Below are 25,665 nucleotides of genomic sequence, written 5' to 3'. Positions count from 1 at the left end.
AGAACTCGTTTGTATTAACTGTTTGGTGACCGGGATTCATACCCCAACGTATTGGCTGTGGACCCCGAAGAAGAAAAGTAGATCTTACTAACTGCTTTGGGTTTTATTTACATTTGCATGTAAGGCAATTTTATAACACGCCTCTCAGATGTAGCAGTACATACCTATCACATGTATGACACCTCTCAGATGGCGCAGTACACGCCTATCACATGTATGACACGCCTCTCAGATGTAGCAGTACACACCTATCACATGTATGACACACCTCTCAGATGTAGCAGTACACACCTATCACATGTATGACACGCCTCTCAGATGTAGCAGTACATGCCTATCACATGTGTGACATGCCTCTCAGATGTAGCAGTACACACCTATCACATGTATGACACGCCTCTAAGATGTAGCAGTACACACCTATCACATGTATGACACGCCTCTCAGATGTAGCAGTACACGCCTATCACATGTATGACACGCCTCTCAGATGTAGCAGTACACGCCTATCACATGTATGACACGCCCCTCAGATGTAGCAGTACACACCTATCACATGTTTGACATGCCCCTCAGCTGTAGCAGTACATGCCTATCACATGTATGACACGCCTCTCAGATGTAGCAGTACACACCTATCACATGTGTGACGCGCCCCTCAGCTGTAGCAGTACACACCTATCACATGTATGACACACCTCTCAGCTGTAACAGTGCATGCCTATTACATGTATGACACACCCCTCAGATGTAGCAGTACACTCCTATTACATGTGTGACACGCCCCTCAGCTGTAGCAGTACACGCCTATCACATGTTTGACATGCCCCTCAGTTGTAGCAGTACATGCCTATTACATGTGTGACACGCCCCTCAGATGTAGAAGTACACACCAATCACATGTGTGACACGCCCCTGAGCTGTAGCAGTACACACCTATTACATGTTTGACATGCCCCTCAGCTGTAGCAGTACATGCCTATCACATGTATGACACGCCTCTCAGATGTAGCAGAACACACCTATCACATGTGTGACGCGCCCCTCAGCTGTAGCAGTACACACCTATCACATGTATGACACACCTCTCAGCTGTAACAGTGCATGCCTATTACATGTATGACACACCCCTCAGATGTAGCAGTACACTCCTATTACATGTGTGACACGCCCCTCAGTTGTAGCAGTACATGCCTATCACATGTATGACATGCCTCTCAGATGTAGCAGTACACACCTATCACATGTGTGATACGCCTCTCAGATGTAGCAGTACACGGCCATCACATGTATGACACACCCCTCAGATGTAGCAGTACACGCCTATCACATGTATGACACGCCCCTCAGCTGTAGCAGAACACGCCTATCACATGTATGACACGCCCCTCAGCTGTAGCAGTACTTCAATAGATGTCCACCTTACCACTGCGCTCATAGGTGGTGCTTTCACAATCACCCTGAAATGCTTTTTCAAAAGTTGACCAGTATGGTGTAGATTTATCTAATAAAATCAGTGTAATAACATTACGTTTCCTCCATTACAAGCTGATACCTGCAGACAGGGTGGGGTAGAATTATTCTCAGTCACTTGTTACCTCTATTCATATTCTGCTCTTCTCTTTCCCCGTCTTGTTTCCATGATAACGTTACAGGTGTTTCACATTCGGGATTGGGGAAGGAGCTTCCACGTCCCTCATTAAAGGCATGGCGCGGGCTGGGAGTGGAACCTGCGAGTTTATCTCTGGCAAGGACAGAATGCAGCCCAAGGTGAGGGACCCCATACAGCTTGTCTCTGTGTTATGGGGCCATTACAGGGATGTGCAGATCATGGTGCCTTATGCTGACTGCTCTATAACACGTTTATATCTATATGGCTCTGTTACACATCACCACCCAATGTCACTGATATAATTAGTCCTGCTGACCTGAAGTTATCGTCAGTGTCACTATAGAAATAATGTACCTAGCAGGAGCTATTCATTTGTCTGTTATTGAATGAAGAATAGAAATATCAGTAGACTCCCCCAGTGGCCATATACTGGCTGCAAACTAAATGAACGAAGGCACAGGTGCTCCAGTCCCACCTCAGTGAGTAGATTGGACTCCTCCCAATCATGGGCTGGGGCTTCCTGAGGCGAGCTGGGGCTCTCGTTGGCAGGCTGGGGCCCTCGGTCGCGGGCTGGGGCTCTCGGTACATAAAACCGTAATATAACATTAATATAAGCAATGTTACATTATATGTACTGTAATATAATGCCCTCATTTGCCATAAAAGGGATGTGGTTATGTCTCACAGGGCCGTACCACGAGTCACAGGGCCTGGCATGGCGGCTTGCCCCTATCTTTCAGCATACTGGCAGCGCAGAGCACCGGGAGGCGGAGCTGCTTGGCCATCCGGTACTTCTGGCATTTGCCTCACTCTTCTCTTATGTCCCCTCCTCATGTTCACAGGGCGCAGGAGATCAGACATTCAATGGCGGGTGGATCACCTGCTGAGTCTGAACCACAAAGGGCCTCATTTATCAACTCACAATGGGCCGTATTCCATTAGGTGTGAAAAGCCGAGATCGTCGAAAAAGTATCGCGGGTGACGTCATTTCGCCAGGCGGAAAGTTTCCACCGTATTCAATTCCGATTACTTTTCGCATATGCGGAAAGTCAATTCAATGTAACTGGCGGAGAAATTTTGCCTATGAATAGGTGGCAGAAAAAAGTGCAGAATTGCGGTTTTGGGGTGCTAAGGTCCGGAAACCACTGAGGACCCTTGGGTCAGCCCCCCAAAGGATAACCGCGTTAAGAAATCCTTTAAAAAAAGTGAGGAACACCCCAAAAAAACACTTTGAAAATGGGTGTGAAAAAGTATCAAGAGGGTGTACACAGGGGCGTATCTATAATGGGTGCGGGGAACACGGGCCCCGCACCGCGCACCCTGCACCCATAATATTACTTACCTCCCCGGAGTCCCACGTCGGCTCGGGGGTCCGGTGCTGTAAAACGACTGGAAAATGGCCGTGGCGGCCATTTTACCGTCGTTTGCGCATGCGCAGTACAGGCAAAATGGCCGCCGCGGCCATTTTCCCGGTGACCTGTGCATACATTATAGACTCTGGGCATACTCTAGTGCCCAGAGTCTATAACTCCGGCGCTGGCCGCGCACAGCTCAGTGCGCTGCCGTCCGCCGGGCGGCGAGGAGGGGGCCCGTGTCGGAGACTGCACACGGGCCCCCTCCTCTCTCTAGAAACTCCCCTGGGAGTACAAACATAAAAACTAGTGATATAGACTTTTGGGGGGGGGTCTGCAAGTATAGGGGAGGTGTTTTTTTGATTGCAGGTGCTTGCTGAAGGTGCATAATTTTTGCGATTTTTAAATATATACTTGCACCCATTTTCAAGTACCCCAAATTTGTCAGGACTACTTATTTTCTCCCCAAAAAACTGCTTAATGCCATTTTACACCACTTGTGCAGAGGCGCTTTTTAGAGGCAAAAGACAGCACTTAAGTACCCCAAATAGCTTTACTAGGGCTAATCGGGGGCATCTACATTGCGCCCCAATGTTACTACATCTTTTGGGGGGTGCCAGGCTGATTTCCCCGTTTCTGACAGCACATTCCGCCTGTTTAAGTTTTGCCGGGTGGCGTTTTCGTGTCCTTTGGAATTAAATTTGTCGAATAGCGGGAGCACACCCGATACTTTTTCGCATGCAAAATGCGATGTCAGCGTAAAGTCTGCCATGCGAAAAAGTATCGTGGGTGCGAAAAGAATTGAATACCGCCCATGAGTGATAAATCTTGTTGCTTATGATAATGGTGCTCCAGCCAATCAGCTCCCAACTGTCATCTGTTTAAAAAAAATGACAGTTGGTTGCTGATTGGCTGGTGCACTATTTATTATACACAACACATTTTATCTCTAGTTGTGAGAGATAAAACTTGTTGATAAATGAGGCCCAATCAGTGCCTCCTTACTCGGACGCGGTTTGTGTGAAGCCGCAACTATTGCTCCACCCACACCATGCTTACTTTCATGGAGTCACCGATCTCTTTCTGGGGTCTATTTACTAAGCCTTGGATGGAGATAAAGACGGCCCAGATAAGGTACCAACCGACCAGCTCCTAACTGTCATTTTTCAAACACAGGCGGTAACATGGCAGTTAGGCGCTGATTGGCCGGTACCTTATCTGCGTCGATTTTATCTCCATCCAAGGCTTAGTAAATAGACCGCTATGTGCCTTAGGCTCAGCAGGTGATGCTCCCCACATTGGATGTCTGATCTGAAGTGCCCTGGCCGGGGCAGGTGCCTGGAGCATGAGCTGCACTGGGACCACCATCGTAGGGACCTGCTGAGCCCCTGGGTATAAGTCAGAGACTATGGAAATACACTGAGGTGCAGACTGATCATACTGTACTTGGCAGAACTATTGTTTCCACTTACTGTACATGTCACCGCGTCCCTTTCAGGATCTCCGAAGCCCACAAATGGCAAGATGTACAGTCACTGTGGTCAGACCGCATGTCGGCCGCTATTGTACTCTCATTGTGTGCGCAGAACTAAATTGCTTATTTCCACCAGTACGCAGACCGCACCACCCACGATATACGCTGTTAGTTCATAGCCGGCAACACTATCAGAGCACACTTGCACCTATCACTGGTGTAATGAGATAGATCACTGCGTACGTAGCACTCTGCATAGGCTGTTAGTCCCTCAGCACGCTCTCGCCCCACGTGTCTGCATTGCACATAGAAGTGTACTCTCGGCTACAGAGCTTACACAGTGCAGAACTGCACCAGATCTCCCCCACAGACAGACTTGAGTACAACTACGCATGAGCCCCCATGTTTCCAGCAGTAAACTAGGAGGAAGTGACCTCTGACGCGTGCTCCCCTGTGGTGTCAACGCCATGGGTGGAGCCACAGGGAAGCAAGTGAGGTAATTGCCGCAGCCTCTACAGCAATCATCTGACTTGCCTCCCTGTGGTTCCACCCATGGCGTCTACGCCACGGCGGAGCGAGCGACTCCCACCGTATACAGTATCTCTTGCTCCTCTACTGCACGGTACTTTGGATGCTTACATTTTATTTACAAACTACAACAATATCACTGTAATAATTACATGCATTATTGTTTTCTATAAAACATTTTTTTTAATTTTCAGTAAAGGACCTTCTTCAATTGTTCTGTTTTTAGCAAGATTTTTTTTCTACAATTTTAGTAGCTCAAGAGGTTTCATTTTACTAAAGTAGCTCACACCTCAATTAAGGTTGGAGATCACTGGTCTACATTATCCTAACATGGACAGGTGATGTGTAGTCCTACACGGATAGGTGATGTGTAGTCCTACATGGACAGGTGATGTGTAGTCCTACACGGATAGGTGATGTGTAGTCCTACATGGACAGGTGATGTGTAGTCCTACACGGATAGGTGATGTGTAGTCCTACATGGACAGGTGATGTGTAGTCCTACACGGACAGGTGACGTCCTACACGGACAGGTGACGTCACACACGGACAGGTGACATATAGTAATACACAGCTTTATCTGCCATCTTATTCCTGGCTGTTCTTTTCCAATCCCATCAGGTTCTCCGAGCCCTACGCTACTCCCTACAGCCCACCGTTAAGGACGTCTCTCTGACATGGACCCTGCCTTCCGGAGTGGAATCCGTTCTCCTGTCCCTAATCCCCACCGCCATCTTTCAGGGTCAGAGGTCTATTGTCTACGCCCAGCTGAAGGGAAAGGTGCGTTACGTCTGTATCCGTGAGTCTGTAACCTGTGTACTATGTGTTACTGCTCCTTGTACAGAGGGAGGAGTATTAGAGAAATGGCGCAATGCCACACTAGGTGCTCAGACCATGATGACTATGGTATAAACATCGGAATGTGATATTTATATTGTTCCTATTATATAGGAGGAGAATGAAGCGGAGGGAGAAGTCTGTCTGCAGTACAAGTTTAAAGATGACATTTTAAAGAACAATCTTCGTTTCCCGCTTACAGTGGAGAAAGCTGATAGGTACATAGATATTATTGTGCCCAGAAGATAAAATATATACAGTAAGAGATCAGGCAAATCCAATACAGCGGGACTGTTGCCGACACGTGTCAGCGACAGTCCCGCTGTATATATAAAATCTGGTGATATATATTAATAGCCTAGATGTGGTGAATACTGGTGGCTCTGGTTAGAAAGTCAGACAGATATCAATCTGTTAAAGTGTATGAACCATTGAACACCTATCCCTGAGGATCAGAGCAGGCACCGAGCATTGATACAGTCAGTTGTTACAAAGTGTATGAACCATTGAACACGTATCCCTGAGGATTAGAGCAGGCACCGAGCATTGATACGGTCAGTTGTTACAAAGTGTATGAACCATTAAACACGTATCCCTGGGGATTAGAGCAGGCACCGAGCATTGATACGGTCAGTTGTTACAAAGTGTATGAACCATTAAACACGTATCCCTGAGGATTAGAGCAGGCACCGAGCATTGATACGGTCAGTTGTTACAAAGTGTATGAACCATTAAACACGTATCCCTGGGGATTAGAGCAGGCACCCAGCATTGATACGGTCAGTTGTTACAAAGTGTATGAACCATTAAACACGTATCCCTGAGGATTAGAGCAGGCACCGAGCATTGATACGGTCAGTTGTTACAAAGTGTATGAACCATTGAACACGTATCCCTGAGGATTAGAGCAGGCACCGAGCATTGATACGGTCAGTTGTTACAAAGTGTATGAACCATTAAACACGTATCCCTGGGGATTAGAGCAGGCACCGAGCATTGATACGGTCAGTTGTGACAAAGTGTATGAACCATTGAACACGTATCCCTGAGGATTAGAGCAGGCACCGAGCATTGATACGGTCAGTTGTTACAAAGTGTATGAACCATTAAACACGTATCCCTGGGGATTAGAGCAGGCACCGAGCATTGATACGGTCAGTTGTTACAAAGTGTATGAACCATTGAACACGTTTCCCTGGGGATTAGAGCAGGCACCTTGCATTGATACGGTCAGTTGTTACACAGTGTATGAACCATTAAACACGTATCCCTGAGGATTAGAGCAGGCACCGAGCATTGATACGGTCAGTTGTTACAAAGTGTATGAACCATTAAACACGTATCCCTGAGGATTAGAGCAGGCACCGAGCATTGATACGGTCAGTTGTTACAAAGTGTATGAACCATTGAACACGTATCCCTGGGGATTAGAGCAGGCACCGAGCATTGATACGGTCAGTTGTGACAAAGTGTATGAACCATTGAACACGTATCCCTGAGGATTAGAGCAGGCACCGAGCATTGATACGTTCAGTTGTTACAAAGTGTATGAACCATTGAACACGTATCCCTGAGGATTAGAGCAGGCACCGAGCATTGATACAGTCAGTTGTTACAAAGTGTATGAACCATTGAACACGTATCCCTGAGGATTAGAGCAGGCACCGAGCATTGATATGGTCAGTTGTTACAAAGTGTATGAACCATTGAACACGTATCCCTGGGGATTAGAGCGGGCACCGAGCATTGATACGGTCAGTTGTTACACAGTGTATGAACCATTGAACACGTTTCCCTGGGGATTAGAGCAGGCACCGAGCATTGATACGGTCAGTTGTTACAAAGTGTATGAACCATTAAACACGTATCCCTGAGGATTAGAGCAGGCACCGAGCATTGATACGTTCAGTTGTTACAAAGTGTATGAACCATTGAACACGTATCCCTGAGGATTAGAGCAGGCACCGAGCATTGATACAGTCAGTTGTTACAAAGTGTATGAACCATTGAACACGTTTCCCTGGGGATTAGAGCGGGCACCGAGCATTGATACGGTCAGTTGTTACAAAGTGTATGAACCATTGAACACGTATCCCTGAGGATTAGAGCAGGCACCGAGCATTGATACGGTCAGTTGTTACAAAGTGTATGAACCATTGAACACGTATCCCTGTGGATTAGAGCAGGCACCGAGCATTGTTACGGTCAGTTGTTACAAAGTGACACATGAAAACAATACAAATGTAACATTTAATGAATGTGTGGATACTGCACAAGCAGACAGGTGAATAATAACCTGTGAATGTATACTGTATACTAACATGAGAATATTGGCGTTACTCAGATGATCAGATCAGAATGTGCATTTAACCAATAATACTAACAGTGCGGTGGTATAGGAACTTAGAATTTCTATCCATTACATAATAAATAATAAATTGGTTTGATTTGTAGATTCCTGAACAATAAGGGTTGTACATACTGCAGCATATAATCAGAGGTGTATCTAGGGGTCCAAGCACCCCTGGCAAAGTAAGGGATTGGTGCCCCTCCCCCCTTAAAAATAAAGGGGCGCAGCATCATGGGATTTATAAGGCCCTACCCCCTCATAGCATAATGCTGCAATTCGCCGATGGCGGGCCTTGCTGTGTTCCCTCCGCCCACTGCAGCCATTTTAGAGGATGAATCAGTCTGTCAGTGGGGGTCGCTATGTACTTAGAAACCCCCCCTGCTATTGGGACCCAGTAATGACTGACAGCGGTTCAAACCAATAAGCAGCTAGCACTGCTGACAGAGCCTATGTTAGTGGTGCTAGCTACTGATTGGTTTGCACCACAGTCATCAAAAAGTGAGGAGGCTGGATTTGGTAGCAGCTGATTGGCTGTTGCTGCCGTCATTAAGGTCAGCTGAAGGGGAGGGTGGGAGAAGTGGCTATTGGCCGTCACCCGGAGTGGTCACTCAGGAGATAGGTCTGGGGATTCCAAGCCATCGGCCGGTCCTGTGGGAACTGTCTTTAGTAAATAGACACCATAGACTCAAATAGGAATGCACTCGGAAGCCTCTATCTGAGGTAATTCTAAGCACACTCAGGGCATTGAGGTGTACGTAAAAATAATGGACTATGGGCCTGATTCAGCACAGATCGCAAGTGTGATTACAGCTGCTTTTACGCATGCAGTCTCACTGTTAAGATCTGCTAATGTCTGCGATCGCAATGCCGTAATACATTGTAAGTCTGCAAAACCATCGGTAACATTGAGTAACATCGGAGCCTCACGCACACTTACACAAGATCTGACCTTACTGGGGAATTTCTAACCTTATCACACTCAGTGAGCGCCAGGCTGCATATGGCATCCTAGTGGCTAATTTATGCACGCCCCTGTAATGGCGTCCAAACGCACTGGCACGCCTGCGTTTTGCCGACTGCCCCCTTGTCACCCCCTTCCTAAACAGTACTTCCTGTCAATCACTCTGCGATAAGTCTGCATAGTCACTGCATTCGCACCCGAACGCAATGTGAGTCTTCGCGCACTGCGATGCATGCGCAGTACGCAACAATCGTAAGTCTGCATGCGTAATAGCGCTTGCGATCCGTGTTGAATCAGGCCCTATAGTATCAATATGATGAGATATCTGTGAAGTGTACAAGCATTATAAAGGGGGATATAAGAGGTTTAGGACCTCAATATATATTGTCCGTATTCATTACACCAATAAGATGAGATACTTATAGTTTGAACTATCACTATAACGGGGGAATCTTATCTTGGACCTCAATAATATATTTACTGTCCAATAGCTAGTGGGCTAATAAGAGGGTAATAATCCAAGATAAATGAACCCCCAGTGAAAAGCTATATATACAGTAAGATCCATTTCCCACATCCAGGACCTCATTCAGAGTCGGTCGCGAGCGCCGATGCGCTCGTAACCGACTCGATGGTTTGGCCTGTGCACGCGCAGCGGCCGCACAGCGCGTGCGCAAGCCCCGGAGCGACAGAGAAACTCTGTCGCTCCGGAGCTCGTTACCAATGGGGTGGCTGTCGATGTTGATCGACAGCCGCCCCCGTTTGGTAGGCGGGCCGGGGGGGTGGTTTCCAAAATGGAGGTGTTCCTTTACGAACGCCTACCGTTTTGTGGGCGGCCGCACTGACATCATCAGCGATGTCAGTGGGGAGCTTCCTGGGGCTTAAGGTTGACAAGACCCTACCCTAGGGTCTCGTCGTAAGCCCTGATGGTCGCGATGGTCTTGACCATCTCGACCATCTCCCTTAGCGGCCGTTAGAGCTGTGGGTGTTAACCCACAGCCTAACGACTGACATGGAGGTGGCCGTTCAGGATGCAAGCGGCCGCCCTGTTTCTGAGCGACCGCTTGCATCCTACGACCGCCTCTGAATGAGGCCCTCAATGTGCTATTTGTGCATTACAATAGGATTTCTGGAAATTCGTATTCCGGAGGCTTCCGGGAAGCGATCGCCCTTAACACAAAGACATCTCTCTAGTTTGAGTGACAGATAGCGCCGTTTGTGGGTGGTAACAGGGGAAGGTGCTTGTGAACGGGGGAGTGGTGGTGCGAACGCAGGCGTGTCTGACCGCCAAAACGGCGTTTACAGGGTGTGAATAATTATATTGGAGCGTAATTGTACACGTCACCTGGCTCTTTTTTTGGCTGAAGCACTCGCAGTACTTGCGGTAGGGTAGGGTCTACCTCAAACACTGCGTCTGCCTTCGATGGTTCTCGATGTTACCGATGGTCTTATACATTTCCTGGAGATGACGTGTGCTGCGAAGGAAAAGGGGGCGGCAATTAGACCAGCCTGTAATCACACAGCCGCCGCTGGCGAACACATAGAGGGCGTCCTTAAGCCATGCGGTGCGTTCGCTAAATTTGCATACCCGGCCCCTTTTGGCTGCGTGCGATCGCGGCTTAGCGAGTGGGTCTGAATCGGGCCCTAAGTTCCCTTCAAGGACATCTGATCCTGCCTTACATTTATGAATTTAGTGTGACTGGTGGACATAAAGCATAATTATATTCTACAATATATGCTACAATAATCCTGTTGAACACACCGGTACAATTGTGAATGCATTTGATAACACATCAAAGGCAAATGTGATAATTATACCCAAATAGCACACAGTGAAACGCTTTGGTTTTAAGCACAGTCTTTATTTGTATTGTCTTCACAGGTATATGTCTCTTTGTGTAAGTTTTTTAATATTTCGCTATAAGTACTGTACCTACTTTTTTATTGAGGAAAATTAAAAGTGATATTTTAATTCAAATCAGTGGGGGAACCACAGGACGACAACTGTCTGTCTTTTGAGTTGGAAAGACAATGCACTTACTGTACATCTGATAACCTGGTTGTAATTAATTGGTTTGCGTGCGTCTTCCAGAAACGTTTACTAGATGCATTGTATCTGTCTGGTGACCCTCTGTGCTTTCCAGCAATATTTTTATATGAACAGGGAGATTTGTTTATTTGTTTACCTGGCATATGACACAGAGATGCAGAGAGCACAGCAGATTTGTGTCATATCCAAGGATGCTTGTTATAAATACATGGCTGAAGAAAACTTCCAATAGAAGAAAGTTGAAGGGGCTTCCTCGCCAGTGGGCTAGAGCTCCTAGTCGCACACACACAGTGGTGCGCCTGTGATTGATTCCGTCATTATAGTCATAGTGGAAGCTACAGTTTCGCTGCGCTGTTTTGTCTTCTCGCCGTAGCGTCTTTTCAGATGTGATGTTACAGGTTTAGCACCATAAAAAATGACTCAGAAGCTTCATGATGTATCGCCTGCAAATAGTGTCACAAGGAGATATTTTCGTGGGGCATACTTGTAAACCCTCATAAATAAGATATGTCCAGTTAAATCTTTGCCGATTGTGCAGGAAAACAGCGCCGCGCATGCGCGAGTCACGTGCGCTGCGTTCGCACCCACGATCCCATCGGATTGCATGGTGCGATCGCAGTGTACGTCATAGCGTACCGTAGCGTATGCAGCTGTGGGTAATCGCATGGTGTGATCTGTGCACACATTTGTAGCTTGATCACAATGATGTAAGAGGACACATCTGTATATGGTAAATGGTGCAGAAATGTGTGTACATGACAAAAAAAGAAATGTTATCGGGAGGTCATAAATCCCTGTTTAACAGAAATACAAGACACATATTTACCTCTGTTAAAACGACTCACTTAAATATACAGATTTCACTTTACTCTGATTCCCTTATATAATAACCAATCTTATTTTCTCAGACCCACCATCCACAGACTGGCAGCCAAATCCCTGATCCCCCATGTAATAACTGGTCTTATTCTCTCAGACCCACCATCCACGGACTGGCAGCCAAAGCTCTGATTCTCTCCATGTAATAACTGGTCTTATTCTCTTAGACCCCCATACACAGGCTGGCAGCCAAAGCCCTGATCCCCCATGTAATAACTGGTCTTATTCTCTTAGACCCCCATACACAGGCTGGCAGCCAAAGCCCTGATCCCCCTTGCAATAAGTAGACTTATCCTCTAAGGCCCACTATGCACAAGCTGGCAGCCAAGCCCTGATCCCCATGTAATAACTGGTCTTATTCTCTAAAACCCACCATCCACAGACTGGCAGCCAAAGCTCTGATAACCCCCCATGTAATAACTGGTCTTATTCTCTCAGACCCACCATCCACAGACTGGCAGCCAAAGCCATGAGCTCCCATGTAATAACTGGTCTTATTCTTTCAGACCCACCATCCACAGACTGTCAACCAAAGCTCTGTTAACCCCATGTAATAACTGGTCTTATTCTCTCAGACCCACCATCCACAGACAGGCAGCCAAAGCCCTGATTCCCCCATGTAATAACTGGTTTTATTCTCTCAGACCCACCATCCACAGACTGGCAGCCAAGCCCTAATCCCCCCCCCCCTCCATGTAATAACTGGCCTTATTCTCTCAGACCCACCATCCACAGACTGGCAGCCAAAGCTCTGATAACCCCATGTAATAACTGGTCTTATTCTCTCAGTCCCACCATCCACAGACTGGCAGCCAAAGCCCTGATCCCCCATGTAATAACTGGTCTTATTCTCTCAGACCCACCATCCACAGACAGGCAGCCAAAGCCCTGATTCCCCCATGTAATAACTGGTTTTATTCTCTCAGACCCACCATCCACAGACTGGCAGCCAAGCCCTAATCCCCCCCCCCTCCCTGTAATAACTGGCCTTATTCTCTCAGACCCACCATCCACAGACTGGCAGCCAAAGCTCTGATAACCCCATGTAATAACTGGTCTTATTCTCTCAGTCCCTCCATCCACAGATTGGCAGCCAAAGCCCTGATCCCCCATGTAATAACTGGTCTTATTCTCTCAGTCCCACCATCCACAGACTGGCAGCCAAAGCCCTGATCCCCCCCATATAATAACTGGTCTTATTATCTCAGACCCACCATCCACAGACTGGCAGCCAAAGCCCTGATCCCCCATGTAATAACTGGTCTTATTCTCTCAGACCCACCATCCACAGACTGGCAGCCAAAGCCCTGATTACCCCCATGTAATAACTGGTCTTATTCTCTCAGACCCACCATACACAGACTGGCAGCCAAAGCCCTGATTACCCCCATGTAATAACTGGTCTTATTCTCTCAGACCCACCATACACAGACTGGCAGCCAAAGCCATGATCTCGCAGCTGCAGCACGGAACTGACTCAGACTCGGAGGAGGTAAAGAAGAGAATCTTGGAGACCAGTCTACAGTCCGGAGTCATCTCCTCTCTTACAGCCTTTGTAGCTGTCAACAAGGACTCTAAGACACTGGTGGAGGGTACTGCGGTGCGCAGGGACATCCCGGCTCCAGGTATGTAACCCCCATCCTACAGAGCATTGCGCTGTAATAGAACATAAAGGTACAATTATGCCCAATGTAGGGCACAGCAAGGGCAGGTTGTTTCTTTCTGCCACACTCCGCTACATCTATCACTGTAACACAGATCACATACATATGTAACACAGTTTTATACACACAGATCACACACATATGTAACACAGCTTTATACACACAGATCACATACATATGTAACACAGTTTTATACACACAGATCACATACATATGTAACACAGCTTTATACACACAGATCACATACATATGTAACACAGCTTTATACACACAGATCACATACATATGTAACACAGCTTTATACACACAGATCACATACATATGTAACACAGCTTTATACACACACATCACATACATATGTAACACAGCTTTATACACACAGATCACATACATATGTAACACAGCTTTATACACACACATCACATACATATGTAACACAACTTTATACACACAGATCACATACATATGTAACACAGCTTTATACACACATATCACATACATATGTAACACAGCTTTATACACACAGATCACATACACATGTAACACAGCTTTATATACACAGATCACATACATATGTAACACATCTTATACATACAGATCACATACATATGTAACACAGCTTTATACACACACAGATCACATACATATGTAACACATCTTATACACACAGATCACATACATATGTAACACAGTTTTATACATACATCACATACATATGTAACACAGCGTTATACACACAGATCACATACATATGTAACACAGCTTTATACACACAGATCACATACATATGTAACACAGCTTTATACACACAGACCACATACATATGTAACACAGTTTTATACACACAGATCACATACATATGTAACACAGCTTTATACACACAGATCACATACATATGTAACACAGCTTTATACACACACATCACATACATATGTAACATAGCTTTATACACACAGCTCACATACATATGTAACATAGCTTTATACGCACAGATAACATGCATATGTAACACAGCTTTATACACATAGATCACATACATATGTAACAACTTTATACACACAGATCACATACACATATGTAACACAACTTTATACACACATATCACATACATATGTAACACAGCTTTATACACAGATCACATACACATGTAACACAGCTTTATACACACAGATCACATACATATGTAACACAGTTTTATACACACAGATCACATACATATGTAACACAGCTTTATACACACAGATCACATACATATGTAATACAGCTTTATACACACAGATCACATACATATGTAACACAGCTTTATACACACAGATCACATACATATGTAACACAGCTTTATACATACAGATCACATACATATGTAACACAGCTTTATACACACAGATCACATACATATGTAACACAGCTTTATACACACAGATCACATACATATGTAACACAGCTTTATACATACAGATCACATACATATGTAACACAGCTTTATACACACAGATCACATACATATGTAACACAGCTTTATACATACAGATCACATACATATGTAACACAGCTTTATACACACAGATCACATACATATGTAACACAGCTTTATACACACAGATCACATACATATGTAATACAGTTTTATACACACAGATCACACACATATGTAACACAGCGTTATACACACACATCACATACATATGTAACACAGCTTTATACATACAGATCACATACATATGTAACACAGCTTTATACACACAGATCACATACATATGTAACACAGCTTTATACACACAGATCACATACATATGTAACACAGCTTTATACACACAGATCACATACATATGTAACACAGCTTTATACACACAGATCACATACATATGTAACAGGTTTTTACTAGAAAATAAATAATGGATATAACAACTTATAATAAATACTTTTACATTAATAAACAAAGAGGTGCAGCTAAAATTACAAGTTATATTAGTTAGTTGTTATACCTCACACATCCCTCTCTCTGACACTGTGTATAGTGATATTAGTGAGCTGGTATACCTCACACATCCGTCTCTCTGACACTGTGTATAGTGATATTAGTGAGCTGGTATACCTCACACATCCGTCTCTCTGACACTGTGTATAGTGATATTAGTGAGCTGGTATACCTCACACATCCCTCTTTCTGACACTGTGTATAGTGATATTAGTGAGCTGGTATACTTCACACATCCCTCTCTGACACTGTGTATAGTGATATTAGTGAGCTGGTATACCTCACACATCCCTCTCTCTGACACTGTGTATAGTGATATTAGTGAGCTGGTATTCCTCACACATCCTTCTCTCTGACACTGTGTATAGTGATATTAGTGAGCTGGTATACTTCACACATCCCTCTCTCTGACACTGTGTATAGTGATATTAGGGAGCTGGTATACCTCACACATCCCTCTCTCTGACACTGTGTATAGTGATATTAGGGAGCTGGTATACCTCACACATCCCTCTCTCTGACACTGTTTATAGTGATATTAGTGAGCTGGTATACCTCCCACATCCCTCTCTCTGACAATGTGTATAGTGATATTAGTGAGCTGGTATACCTCACACATCCCTCTTTCTGACACTGTGTATAGTGATATTAGTGAGTTGGTATACCTCACACATCCCTCTCTCTGACACTGTGTATAGTGATATTAGTGAGATGGTATACCTCACACATCCCTCTCTCTGATACTGTGTATAGTGATATTAGTGAGTTGGTATACCTCACACATCCCTCTCTCTGACACTGTGTATAGTGATATTAGTGAGATGGTATACCTCACACATCCCTCTCTCTGACACTGTGTATAGTGATATTAGTGAGCTGGTATACCTCACACATCCCTCTCGCTGATTCTGTGTATAGTGATATTAGGGAGCTGGTGTACCTCACACATCCCTCTCTCTGACAGTGTGTATAGTGATATTAGGGAGCTGGTATACCTCACACATCCCTCTCTCTGACACTGTGTATAGTGATATTAGTGAGCTGGTATACCTCACACATCCCTCTCGCTGATTCTGTGTATAGTGATATTAGTGAGCTGGTGTACCTCACAGATCCCTCTCTCTGACACTGTTTATAGTGATATTAGTGAGCTGGTATACCTCACACATCCCTCTCTCTGACACTGTGTATAGTGATATTAGTGAGCTGGTATACCTCACACATCCCTCTCTCTGACACTGTGTATAGTGATATTAGTGAGTTGGTGTACCTCACACATTCCTCTTTCTGACACTGTGTATAGTGATATTAGTGAGCTGGTATACCTCACACATCCCTCTTTCTGACACTGTGTATAGTGATATTAGTGAGCTGGTGTACCTCACACATCCCTCTCTCTGACACTGTGTATAGTGATATTAGTGAGCTGGTGTACCTCACACATCCCTCTCTCTGACACTGTGTATAGTGATATTAGGGAGCTGGTGTACCTCACACATCCCTCTTTCTGACACTGTGTATAGTGATATTAGTGAGGTGGTATACCTCACACATCCCTCTCTCTGACACTGTGTATAGTGATATTAGTGAGCTGATATACCTCACACATCCCTCTCTCTGACACTGTGTATAGTGATAATAGTGAGCTGGTGTACCTCACACATCCCTCTCTCTGACACTGTGTATAGTGATATTAGTAGGCTGGTGTACCTCACACATCCCTCTCTCTGACTCTGTGTATAGTGATATTAGGGAGCTGGTGTACCTCACACATCCCTCTCTCTGACACTGTGTATAGTGATATTAGTGAGGTGGTATACCTCACACATCCCTCTCACTGATTCTGTGTATAGTGATATTAGTGAGCTGGTATACTTCACACATCCCTCTGTCTGACACTGTGTATAGTGATATTAGGGAGCTGGTATACCTCACACATCCCTCTCTCTGACACTGTGTATAGTGGTATTAGTGAGCTGGTGTACCTCACACATCCCTCTTTCTGACACTGTGTATAGTGATATTAGTGAGTTGGTATACCTCACCAGGGCCGCCATCAGGGGGGGACCGCCGGGCCTCCTGTCCCGGGCCCGGAGAGAGAGGGGGCCCGGCTGGCAGCGGCGACTCGGTGAGGAAGAGCGTCAGTGGTGCTGCGGCATTTGAACTACAATGGAGCCGCCCGCGATCCAATAACAGCTCGCGGAACGGCTGCCAAGCAGGACCAGCCGCCCTGATTGGCTGCTGTTCCGCGAGCTATGATTCGCTCACGACCGGCTCCATAGTTTTTTAATGCCGCAACGCAGATGCTCTTTTTCTCAACCTGCTGCACTACTCGCTGCTATCAGATGGCCCCTTTCTCAGGTACTTCTGTTCTACATGTTTTGTGCCCCCACTCGAGTCCAGATAGCCTTCCCTTCCCCTCCCCCAGTCCAGCCAGCCTTCCCTAAGCCCTCTCCATCCCAGCCATCCTTCCTTCCCTGCCCACCCCCCCAGTGCAGCCAGCCTTCCTTCCTTGCCCACCCCCCCCAGTCCAGCAAGCCATCCTTCCCTACCTATCCCCCCAGTCCAGAAAGCCATCCTTCCTGGCCCCCCCACCAGTGCAGCCAGCCTTCCTTCCCTGCCCACACCCCCACCAGTGCAGCCAGCCTTCCTTCCCTGCCCACCCCCACCACCAGTGCAGCCAGCATCCTTCCAGGCCCCCCCACCAGTGCAGCCAGCCTTCCTTCCCTGCCCACCCCCCCACCAGTGCAGCCAGCCTTCCTTCCCTGCCCACCCCCACCACCAGTGCAGCCAGCATCCTTCACTGCCCACCCTCCCCCCAGTGCAGCCAGCATCCTTCCCTTCCCACCCTCCCCCAGTGCAGCCAGCATCCTTCCCTGCCCGCCCTCCCCCCAATGCAGCCAGCATCCTTCCCTGCCAGCCCTCCCCCCAATGCAGCCAGCATCGTTCCCTGCCCACCCTCCCCCCAGTGCAGCCAGCATCCTTCCATGCCCACCCTCCCCCCAGTGCAGCCAGCATCCTTCCCTGCCCACCCTCCCCCCAGTGCAGCAAGAATTCCTTCCCTGTCCACCCCCCTAGTCTAGCAAGCCATCCTTCCCTGCCCACTCCACCAGTTCAGCCAGACTTCCCTGCACTCCCTTCCCCTTCTAGTCCAGCCTGCCTGTCTTCCATGTCCTAGTCCAGCCAGCCTTCTCTGCCCTGCCTCTCCCCTAGTCCAGCCAGCCTTCCCTGCCCTTTGCCCCCCTTAGACCGAGCCAGCCTTCCCTGCCCTTTGCCACCCCAATCCACTCTTCCCAGCCAAGTGCCCCCAAATTTTTAGCCTTCCCTCCCTGTGTCCCCATTAATACCCAGCCTTCTCTACCCTGTGCCCCCCCATCCACCATGTCTAGCCATCCCTGATTTACATACCAATTAATGCACCACCCCCCAAGTAGCTCCACCCACATTATCCACATCTCCACCCAAGTCTGCCCTATACCCCAGGGGGCCCTGCCTATTTTGTCAGTACCGGGCCCCAAAATTTCTGATGGCAGCCCTGTACCTCACACATCCCTCTCTCTGACACTGTGTATAGTGATATTAGTGAGATGGTATACCTCACACATCCCTCTCTCTGATACTGTGTATAGTGATATTAGTGAGCTGGTATACCTTACACATCCCTCTCTCTGACACTGTGTATAGTGATATTAGTAGGCTGGTGTACCTCACACATCCCTCTCTCTGATACTGTGTATAGTGATATTAGTGAGCTGGTATACCTCACACATCCCTCTCTCTGACACTGTATATAGTGATATTAGTGAGCTGGTATACCTCACACATCCCTCTCTCTGACACTGTGTATAGTGATATTAGTGAGCTGGTATACCTCACACATCCCTGTCTCTGACACTGTGTATAGTGATATTAGTGAGCTGATATACCTCACACATCCCTCTCGCTGATTCTGTGTATAGTGATATTAGTGAGCTAGTGTACCTCACACATCCCTCTCTCTGACACTGTGTATAGTGATATTAGTGAGCTGGTATACCTCACACATCCCTCTCTCTGACACTGTGTATAGTGATATTAGGGAGCTGGTGTACCTCACACATCCCTCTTTCTGACACTGTGTATAGTGATATTAGTGAGGTGGTATACCTCACACATCCCTCTCACTGATTCTGTGTATAGTGATATTAGTGAGCTGGTATACCTCACACATCCCTCTCTCTGACACTGTGTATAGTGATATTAGTGAGCTGGTGTACCTCACACATCCCTCTCTCTGACACTGTGTATAGTGATATTAGGGAGCTGGTATACCTCACACATCCCTCTCTCTGACACTATGTATAGTGATATTAGTGAGCTGGTGTACCTCACACATCCCTCTCTCTGACACTATGTATAGTGATATTAGTGAGCTGGTGTACCTCACACATCCCTCTCTCTGACACTATGTATAGTGATATTAGTGAGCTGGTGTACCTCACAGATCCCTCTCTCTGACACTGTTTATAGTGATATTAGTGAGGTGATGTAGCTCACACATCCCTCTCTCTAACACTGCGTATAGTGATATTAGTGAGCTGGTGTACCTCACACATCCCTCTCTCTGACACTGTTTATAGTGATATTAGTGAGGTGATGTAGCTCACACATCCCTCTCTCTGACACTGTGTATAGTGATATTAGTGAGGTGATGTAGCTCACACATCCCTCTCTCTGACACTAATTATAGTGATATTAGTGAGCTGGTGTACCTCACACATCCCTCTCTCTGACACTGTTTATAGTGATATTAGTGAGCTAGTCTACCTCACACATCCTTCTCTCTGACACTGTGTATAGTGATATTAGTGAGGTGATGTACCTCACACATCCCTCTCTCTGATACTGTGTATAGTGATATTAGTGAGCTGGTGTACCTCACACATCCCTCTCTCTGACACTGTGTATAGTGATATTAGTGAGCTGGTATACCTCACACATCCTTCTCTCTGATACTGTGTATAGTGATATTAGTGAGCTGGTCCACCTCACACATCCTTCTCTCTGACACTGTGTATAGTGATATTAGTGAGCTGGTCCACCTCACACATCCTTCTCTCTGACACTGTGTATAGTGATATTAGTGAGGTGATGTAGCTCACACATCCCTCTCTCTGACACTGTGTATAGTGATATTAGTGAGCTGGTGTACCTCACACATCCCTCTCTCTGACACTGTGTATAGTGATATTAGGGAGCTGGTATACCTCGCACATCCCTCTCTGACACTGTGTATAGTGATATTAGTGAGCTGGTGTAACTCACACATCCCTCTCTCTGACACTGTTTATAGTGATATTAGTGAGCTGGTCTACCTCACACATCCTTCTCTCTGACACTGTGTATAGTGATATTAGTGAGGTGATGTAGCTCACACATCCTTCTCTCTGACACTGTGTATAGTGATATTAGGGAGCTGGTATACCTCACACATCCCTCTCTCTGACACTGTGTATAGTGATATTAGTGAGGTGATGTAGCTCACACATCCCTCTCTCTGACACTGTGTATAGTGATATTAGTAGGCTGGTGTACCTCACACATCCCTCTCTCTGACTCTGTGTATAGTGATATTAGTGAGATGGTATACCTCACACATCCCTCTCTCTGACACTGTGTATAGTGATATTAGTGAGGTGATGTAGCTCACACATCCTTCTCTCTGACACTGTGTATAGTGATATTAGGGAGCTGGTATACCTCACACATCCCTCTCTCTGACACTGTGTATAGTGATATTAGTGAGGTGATGTAGCTCACACATCCCTCTCTCTGACACTGTTTATAGTGATATTAGTGAGGTGATGTAGCTCACACATCTCTCTCTGAATTTGGCACATAGACTACTGTATGAGCTGGCCACACACCTAAAGATTTTCTGTCCAACCATCCAACTACTTGATTGGTTGGAATGAAAATCTGGTAAGGTATGGGAGTAACTGACAATCAGCAATTTGCTCCCAAACGCCGGAAAATGGACAAAAACTGTTGTTTGAACAAATTGTTTAGATCAAACATTTAACAAACTTGTCTGACGCCATTTTCATCTGTTTTATGTCATTTAGGAGCAAATTGCTGATCATCAGTTACTCCCATACGTTACCAGATTTTCATTCCAACCAATCAGCTAGTTGGATGATTGGACAGAAAATCTTTACGTGTATATTACACTTTGTACTCATTATTATTATATCCATTTTTTTCAGGATTGATGCTATACTCCATGTCACAGGGAATGTATTTGAAGCAATACAATTTATTGTCAGACTGCGAGATAAGTGTAAAGGCCCGCGCCCCAAGTAAGTGTCATCCCTCCCGTAATCTTAATATAAAATATATTAATTGAAGAATTTTTTTTTCTCTGTGAGACCTATTTTGAGAGATTGGTTGAATGTAAAAATATAATGGTCTTACCACGTGGATGTGCCAATCGAAGAGAAAAAATTAGATTGGGGCAATGGTTCGGGCGTGGCGGAGCGGCAAAGCTCCCATCTAAATTTGTGTGTTATAATGACAGTCTTCTTAATAACATGATTGGACACACTAGATCACATGACTGTGCATTATTTCCCAATGGTTGCACACTTCCCAGTGTAACCACTCACCTGAACCACAGTACTTCCAACTGTCACATGACCATCTGTTTACAAACCCAACTGTAACATTTATTAGTCTTAGGGCCGTATTCAAATAGTTTTGCGTACGCTGAAAACTTTTGAATGCCGTACTTTTCACCGAGATCGCGTGTTCTGGATGCGAAAACTTTTCGTGCGCGCCCCTGCTATTCTCCGTATTTCATTCCAAAACAAGCAAAAACGTAACCAGGTGAATCTGAACCAGGCAAAAAATGCTGTCAGAATTGGGTAAGTTAGCCTGACATCCCCCAAATGGTGCACTAACATTGGGGTTCAATCTAGATGCCCCCGAATAGCCCTAATAGAGCTATTTGGGGTACTTAAATTGTGTCAATAGGTACTAATTAGCGTCTTTACAAAAGTGGTGAAGAATAGCATTAAGCAGTATTTTTTGGTGAAAATAAGTTGTCCTGTTAAATTTGGGGTACATGAAAATGGGTGCTAGCATGGTTTAAAGTCGCTAATCTGCAGTTTTGAAAAACGCACCTGAAGCAAGCACCTGCAATCCTAAAAACACCTCCCCTATACTTGCAGACCCCACAGAAGTCTATTTCACTAGTTTTTATGTTTGTATCCCCACTTTGTACTTTTTCGTTCCCCAAATTCAAAGTACTTTTTTGGGGTGTTCCTCACTTTTTTAAGGGATTTTTTACGCTTTTATCCTTTGCGGGGCTGTCTTAGTGGTTTCCCCACCTTTCCACACCAAAATAACGATTTTGCACAATTTTTCTCCAATTATTCAGAGGTGAATCTTTTCCGCATATTACATTGCATTGACTCTCAGTGTACGCGAAAAGTATTTGCAGTTGAATATGGAGATAAGTATCCGACTGGCGAAAAGTCGCAAGTCCTTAGAGGTGGTTCCTGTGCTGGAGGTGTGGCTCAGTACAAGTCCCTAGAGGAGGTTCCTGTGCTGGAGGTATGGCTCAGTACAAGTCCTTAGAGGTGGTTCCTGTGCTGGAGGTATGGCTCAGTACAAGTCCTTAGAGGTGGTTCCTGTGCTGGAGGTGTGGCTCAGTACAAGTCCTTAGAGGTGGTTCTCAGTACGTCCTTAGAGGTGGTTCCTGTGCTGGAGGTATGGCTCAGTACAAGTCCCTAGAGGTGGTTCCTGTGCTGGTGGTATGGCTCAGTACAAGTCCCTAGAGGTGGTTCCTGTACTGGAGGTATGGCTCAGTACAAGTCCTTAGAGGTGGTTCCTGTGCTGGAGGTATGGCTCAGTACAAGTCCTTAGAGGTGGTTCCTGTGCTGGAGGTGTGGCTCAGTACAAGTCCTTAGAGGTGGTTCTCAGTACGTCCTTAGAGGTGGTTCCTGTGCTGGAGGTATGGCTCAGTACAAGTCCTTAGAGGTGGTTCCTGTGCTGGAGGTATGGCTCAGTACAAGTCCCTAGAGGTGGTTCCTGTGCTGGTGGTATGGCTCAGTACAAGTCCTTAGAGGTGGTTCCTGTGCTGGAGGTATGGCTCAGTACAAGTCCTTAGAGGTGGTTCCTGTGCTGGAGGTGTGGCTCAGTACAAGTCCTTAGAGGTGGTTCTCAGTACGTCCTTAGAGGTGGTTCCTGTGCTGGAGGTGTGGCTCAGTACAAGTCCTTAGAGGTGGTTCCTGTGCTGGTGGTATGGCTCAGTACAAGTCCCTAGAGGTGGTTCCTGTACTGGAGGTGTGGCTCAGTACAAGTCCCTAGAGGTGGTTCCTGTGCTGGAGGTGCGGCTCAGTACAAGTCCTTAGAGGTGGTTCCTGTGCTGGAGGTGTGGCTCAGTACAAGTCCCTAGAGGTGGTTCCTGTGCTGGAGGTATGGCTCAGTACAAGTCTCTAGAGGTGGTTCCTGTGCTGGAGGTGTGGCTCAGTACATGTCCCTAGAGGTGGTTCCTGTGCTGGAGGTATGGCTCAGTACAAGTCCTTAGAGGTGGTTCCTGTGCTGGAGGTGTGGCTCAGTACAAGTCCCTAGAGGAGGTTCCTGTGCTGGAGGTGTGGCTCAGTACAAGTCCCTAGAGGTGGTTCCTGTGCTGGAGGTATGGCTCAGTAAAAGTCCCTAGAGGTGGTTTCTGTGCTGGAGGTGTGGCTCAGTACAATACCCTAGAGGTGGTTCCTGTGCTATAGGTATGGCTCAGTACAAGTCCCTAGAGGTGGTTCCTGTGTTGGAGGTATGGCTCAGTACAAGTCTCTAGAGGTGGTTCCTGTGCTGGAGGTGTGGCTCAGTACAAGTCCCTAGAGGTGGTTCCTGTGCTGGAGGTATGGCTCAGTACAAGTCCTTAGAGGTGGTTCCTGTGCTGGAGGTGTGGCTCAGTACAAGTCCCTAGAGGAGGTTCCTGTGCTGGAGGTGTGGCTCAGTACAAGTCCCTAGAGGTGGTTCCTGTGCTGGAGGTATGGCTCAGTAAAAGTCCCTAGAGGTGGTTTCTGTGCTGGAGGTGTGGCTCAGTACAATACCCTAGAGGTGGTTCCTGTGCTATAGGTATGGCTCAGTACAAGTCCCTAGAGGTGGTTCCTGTGTTGGAGGTATGGCTCAGTACAAGTCCTTAGAGGTGGTTCCTGTGCTGGAGGTGTGGCTCGGTACAAGTCCTTAGAGGTGGTTCCTGTGCAGGAGGTGTGGCGCAGTACAAGTCCCTAGAGGTGGTTCCTGTGCAGGAGGTGTGGCGCAGTACAAGTCCCTAGAGGTGGTTCCTGTGCTGGAGGTGTGGCTCAGTACAAGTCCTTAGAGGTGGTTCCTGTGCTGGAGGTGTGGCTCAGTACAAGTCCTTAGAGGTGATTCCTGTGCTGGAGGTGTGGCTCAGTACAAGTCCTTAGAGGTGGTTCCTGTGCTGGAGGTATGGCTCTGTACAATGGAGCTGGAGTCCAAGTGGCAGAGATCACCAGAGTGCAGGCCACTGACAGAGGGAACCAGCTGCCTAGGGAGATACAGATCACTGACTTCCACCTGAGTGGAGCCGGGTACTGTAGTTAAAATTTAAATGTAAAATGACAGAACAGTGGGAGTAGGTAATTTATCCACTTAGTCAGGACCACATTACCTCCTCCTCAGTGGCAGCAGCTGCCGCTGCACTTCTGCAGTCATGGGAGATGGGTGTCCTTGGTCTATATTCACCAGGGCCATAACTTGGGGTGTGTGCGAGTGGTGCTGCCACACAGAGTGCAGTGCTTTGTGGGCGACACCGCCGCTCACTCACGGCTCCCGTATCTGGCTAGCAGGGTGCCCGGGACAGCATCCTGCAGCCAGAATCTCTGCAGCACTGGCACCTGGAGAGTCCTTAGGATGCTTCAGATGGTTACACTGCTCCTCCTACAGCTACCAGAGCATCCTGAGGATGTTCCGAGCAT

At 46.5% G+C, this 25,665-nt stretch overlaps 1 protein-coding gene across 7 annotated transcripts in view; it reads left to right on the top strand.

Annotated features, from left to right (window-relative positions):
- Positions 1 to 25,665, top strand: part of LOC148474560 (von Willebrand factor A domain-containing protein 5A-like) — a 259,425-nt gene that overhangs the window by 204,980 nt on the left and 28,780 nt on the right. For all 7 annotated transcript variants that reach the window (XM_088458408.1, XM_088458407.1, XM_088458406.1 and 4 more), the window contains 5 exons: positions 1,656 to 1,770; positions 5,588 to 5,746; positions 5,918 to 6,021; positions 13,460 to 13,668; positions 21,931 to 22,023. In XM_088458408.1, coding sequence (XP_088314534.1) covers positions 1,656 to 1,770; positions 5,588 to 5,746; positions 5,918 to 6,021; positions 13,460 to 13,668; positions 21,931 to 22,023 — 680 coding nt within the window. The remainder of the gene's footprint in view (positions 1 to 1,655; positions 1,771 to 5,587; positions 5,747 to 5,917; positions 6,022 to 13,459; positions 13,669 to 21,930; positions 22,024 to 25,665) is intronic.

Source organism: Taudactylus pleione, unplaced genomic scaffold (assembly GCF_031769625.1).
Source record: "Taudactylus pleione unplaced genomic scaffold, aTauple2 ptg000830l, whole genome shotgun sequence".
Classification (NCBI taxonomy): Eukaryota; Metazoa; Chordata; class Amphibia; order Anura; family Myobatrachidae; genus Taudactylus; species Taudactylus pleione.
The sequence above is the reverse complement of the archived record's forward strand: the minus strand, read 5'-3'. Positions and strand labels throughout refer to the sequence as shown.